The sequence below is a fragment of the Xenopus laevis genome, chromosome 3L, assembly GCF_017654675.1.
Source record: "Xenopus laevis strain J_2021 chromosome 3L, Xenopus_laevis_v10.1, whole genome shotgun sequence".
NCBI lineage: Eukaryota > Metazoa > Chordata > Amphibia > Anura > Pipidae > Xenopus > Xenopus laevis.
Window position 1 is genome coordinate 136,499,972 of NC_054375.1, and position 5,393 is coordinate 136,505,364.

The window sequence follows — 5,393 nt, forward strand, 5'->3', positions numbered from 1 at the left end:
GTATTCGGTTGAATCTTTTGCAATGGTTGGTGCATCCCTATAACATAGAAACAATTAGTTTGCATGCACATTGAATTAGAGTCCTGCTTCAGGTCGGGTACCAGTGGAATACTCATAAGATGTTTGGGTTTTCGGCAGAAATTTCTGATTGCCTGATTGTGAGGGTAGTCCATCATAGTTTGTCTGGGTACCTGGGCAAGCTGCAGGACTGGTCCCTCCCACCCTCCCATGAGTTTGTGTTAAAATTTCATACACCATCTAATGGATTAGGCTCTGGTGTGATGTCACTGCAAGTTAATAGTGACATCACTTCCGGTTTCACAGGTGCCAGGTTGGGGGTTAAGTGAGCAATTTGGAGGCCAGGTCAGGTAGCAGGTCTGGGAAGTGGAGCATTGTGAGTGGCTGGTGTGGGAGGCCTTGCAGGCCAGTGGGTCCGGGTTGGGCATGCTTCTGCCCAATCAGACCCACACAGGACTCATTGAGTCCCTGACTTAAAGCCTTAACAGTCAACAAGAATCATTTAGAAATAAGGTCAAGTGATACATTCCTTTCACAAAAACACGATTTTTAAAGGTACATGCCTTATGCTCTTTGTATAAAAAACTGTTTAATTCGGTTTTGATAATATATATATATATATATATATATATATATATATATATATATATATATATATATATATATATATATATATATATATATATATATATATATATATATATATATATATATATATATATTATGTGTTCATGGCCATGCACATGGTATATGAGTAATGAATACCTAGTAGAAAGCCAGTTTCCCAGATTCCTATAAATGGTAACTCATCTGTCTGTTTGTAACAGCAGCCAAAAATCTTATTACTGAATGCCAGAGACTTACTCTACTTTGTACCTTCTATTTTTATTTCCATAAAATGAGCACTACAGGTATGGGACCTGGGGTTTAACAGAACACCCTGTTGTTTCTGTAATTTGGATCTCAATACCTTGGATAAACATTAAATAAACCCAATAAGCTGGTTTTGGTTCCAATAAGGATTAATTATATTATATCTAGCTCTTGCATGACCCAATGGTAGTTCTATCACAGTAAATACACAGCATTCAAAACCGCTGTGAGGTTCACTTGTCACCTAATTGGATAGTTACACTGCACCATTGTGATTGGATTATTGGAACAGTTTATTTGCAGAGGAGTTCCCGTATCAGTCAGTTGAACTGAAGAAGCTGCTCGGATGAGTAGTGAAATGATTAAAATGATTACTCAGCAAGTCCAGTTGCTCTAGATTTACTTTTACTAGATAGATGTACTGAAAAATGTGCACTCTAGCACCATCTAGAAGCAGGATTTAGTGCTAAGGATGGTGTCTGGTTACACCCCTCTTCAAGGGGTTGGAATGTTCTCTCTATGTCTGTGTGTTTCTACCAGGTACTCCAGGTACTCCATTTTCCTTCAACAGGCCAAATCCATGCAGGCAGGTTACCTGGCTCCTGATAAACTGACACTAGTATATCTATTTCTAACTGCGATTGGGACTTAGACTGTAAGCTCCCTGGAGCAGGGACAGATTGTAAGGTTGTATAATCTCTCTAAGAATCTGATGGATATGTTGGCGCTATATCATTAAAGAATAGTAATCACTAACATCAGTCTTAGTAAACTGTCATGAGATATTGATCAGTAAAGTTCCACTTCTAGAAAGATCTTTTACTGTGAAGCTTTTGATATCTTTCTGTTTGAGCTTTCTCTTATTCATCTTTCAACTTCAAATTGAAACTGCCTGGTTACTATGGGTGAGAAGCTACTAGGGTTGCCACCTGTCCGGTTGGAGGGTCAAAGCTTCTTGCTCGGCTCCTAATTTGGAAAAATGGGCACGATTCCCTAAGATTGACACATTGATAAGCCACACCATAACCCTGTCTATTGACATCACAGGCTCATCCTCGCAATGTCACCAACCCACCCCTGTGACATCATTGACCTGCCACTGGCCTGGAATTAACGGTGGGGAAAGATGGAAAACCATGACACATTCAACCAAATAACAGTTGAATAACACAAATTATATGGTCAATAAATCACATACCACAAAATAAATGGCATATTCTATTGGAACATTACTGTCGGCATCAAACGAAACATTCATTTGATGGAAATATTGTACCCATATTGTACCCATATATGTATATATATATATGTGTGTGTGTGTCACCTGGGGCCAACATATAAAATTATTAATATTATTCATAAGGAAGACAAAAAAGTGATTAAGGAAATCATTTTAAAGATGTTTTCATACATTTAATACCATTTTTATTTTAAATATGTTAACGTATAACGAAGAAAAAACATAGGCATCATAAGAAAAGGGTTGGTTGGACTATTTCTTCCTCCAAAACTCATCCTACTGGCCACCTGCTATGGATCAGAGATGGCTGTTATCTTCAGATCTCTAAAGGTTCTTTCTTTCCTGAGAATCCCATTAATATAATTAGCCTAGAACTGAAAAAACAGAAAGCTTTTAGAACTAAAATATATATAAAGTCCTTTAGGCTTAAATGAATCATTTTCATTATGTATATAAAATGATGTCTCCTATACTCAGATGTAGTACCAAAGGTTATAATAAAATAGATCTGTGCTATATTGCTTACAATCTTAATTTGCATGTTCTCACATAATACCTTCCTATAATTATAATAATAGTTGAATATTTTACTGTTCTGGATACTTTTAAAACTTATTGGCTTACAATATGTCTGTAATCTTGTTCTAAGTTAAGAGAAACTGCTTAGTTTTGATTTGAGTGTTACAAGTAGCAGCTATTTCCAAGGCTGAGGCGAGTGCATTTTTCTTTTAAGAGCCCTGGATGCAATTGCGACTCCATCACTCCCTTGGGGCCTGCATTAAACTTATCAGGGGGTTGGACAACTATTTTGTCCAATCTACAGGGCATTCCCATGGGGAAGAGAGCTTGAAGTAGCAAATACATTATGTACTCAGATTATATGCCGGAGGTTATATTATTCTTTAGACATTCATCAGTATCAAAGTTTCTTTCTCTTGTCTTGCACTTACGTGTTTATATATAAGTTCAAATCCTCCCACGTTACAGTTAGGGTCATCCTTGTAATCAATCACCACACGTAGCATGTCCTCTACCATTGGTGGAACAAGCTTCTCCATTACTGAGGTGTCTTTGATTATGTCAGGTTTGAGATTGATCTCAAGGAGCCAGGGCTGGAAGTTTTCTCCAAACATAAAATCTGCACCAAAAAGGTCAAAACTGTTTTTCTTGTACATCACATTTTCCTCGGCGGCCTTCATAGTTTGAATGAGGGCTTTCTTCATCCCTGGTATAATGATTAAATCCCAGACTTGCTCTTTTCCGATTGTACAAAGATACTCTTTGAATTCGTCACTGTGCCACATGTTTTCTTCAGGCAGGTTGGGGTGACGATTTGGTGCATTCTTTAATTTCCTCTGTATGCTGTTATTACATACATGGATGGCGCTGGAAGGATAAAACAATACAATTGTCAGGTTTATGTGCCTAATCCATCACTAGTAATCCAATGTTGGTATCCAGCGAGTCTACTAAATATTCTAATCTTGCCTTAGCCATTCATTAGCCTTAGCAAGCTGACTACCATAGTTAGAGCAAAATTATAGAGCCCTGTAATCAACGCAACTTCTACGGAATCAGAGGTTAGAGGAACAGAGCCTTTATCATATTCATCCACTTCACAGATGTAAAGGAAACAAGCAATTGAATTTCATGCCTTAGTGATTTATCCTAAACATTATTGTAAACATTGTATACACTAGCAACAATGGCAAAATTGTCCAAGGTGTTTTATAATATAATTCTTATTTGTTAAATAAAAAAAGGTTTCAGGAATTTTTCATTTCTTCAAATAAGTGCACTATATTTCTAAATGACTGTATAACGAGACATACCAGCTTGTAACATGCTAAAATAAGGCAGAGAGTAGTCTTATTTCTGTTTGTACATGAGCCTCTGAGAGTACAAAGCAGTGAAGTCATATCAACATCACGTCATTACTGTATAACAAATAAATAGAATGCAAGATTTTGCACCCTCTACTTACGTATCTAAACGCTCCACTGTGTAGGGCTGAGATGAGAAACGGATGAAACTGTGCTTATAGAACCAGATAGTTAACGGGTTCCAGTCCGTTATGAGGAAATGCTGACGGAGATCAATTTTGGTTCCATATACAAGAAGTGGCCTCTCTATGTACTTTTGAGACACCCATTTCCTTCTCAAGGAACATATGTCTTTCAGATCATTTCTGCAATGTATCCCTGTAATAACATGTAAAACATGAATCAATCTCTGTGTAAATCAATATTGTAGTAAACCATTCTGTAACGCCTAAAGCAACATAATCAGCATGCGTTGGACCAATAACTAAGGTTGCCACTTTGCTCCTACAACTCACACATCTAATTAGGAATTAACTTATATATATTCTGCATTGTGGCACAGAAACAATCATAACTGTGAATTGGCCATTAAGAATGGGAATTTGTTATGTTCCAAAATGTATGCGATGAAGACCCTTATGGCTCCTCCCTCACCCTTGTATGGATCACATAGAAATAGCTATTACTATATAAGCCCTTGCATGATTTTCTGCTTCAGTTACTGTATGTGAGTCAGTTCATATCCTGTGAGGAGCACCCACCAGTAACCTGAACTTTTGTTTTCCCCCTAAACATCCCTTGAGCACCCATTTCACAGATTCTCTTACCTCTTCCTCTAGATGAAGCTCTTGGTTTTAAAATCCAGATGTTTTTTTCTCCATCTATATCTAGTTGTGGGTTCACTCTTCTCAGCTTACATAACAATTGGTGGCAGTAATCAACATACTTGTCTGAATTCTGTATGTGCGCACCATGACTGTAACAATACAAGGGCAGGGATGAGAGACAGTTATACATAATACACATCACACTATTGCAATATAATGTTTATGGAGAATATTATAATGTATACCAATACGTTTATAATATACAATAAATATATGTTCTATCTGATTTGTATTAGGCCTTTGTATTTATAGATTTTATGGGCTTTACACTTGCTAAATAACTAAAAAAAACACGGATTAACTAACTATAAGAAAAATTATGATTCGAAGAAACACACTTCTATGTTCTATAAACATTCATATATCACCCCATAGAGTGTTCACTGTCATTGTTTTCCTATAATCGAGACAATTTCTTTCTAAATGTAAATTGTTATGAATGTTTTCATCTGACATTACTTACTGCATAACCTGATAGTAGTCACTTATAAATTGTTCCCTATTAACTATCCCGGCAAATATTATGTTGTCTTCATCCTCATGTGTCAAGTT

At 36.7% G+C, this 5,393-nt stretch overlaps 1 protein-coding gene across 1 annotated transcript; it reads right to left on the minus strand.

Moving 5' to 3' along the window:
* Positions 1-3,009: 3,009 nt before the first annotated feature.
* Positions 3,010-4,764, minus strand: LOC108710322 (tubulin monoglycylase TTLL3-like). The gene is made up of 3 exons (XM_041585598.1): positions 4,716-4,764; positions 4,116-4,332; positions 3,010-3,517 (listed from the first exon to the last, which is right to left on the minus strand). Exons 1-3 carry the CDS (start codon positions 4,762-4,764, stop codon positions 3,034-3,036), a joined length of 750 nt encoding a protein of 249 aa, XP_041441532.1. The 3' UTR covers positions 3,010-3,033.
* Between the last annotated feature and the right edge of the window lie 629 nt (positions 4,765-5,393).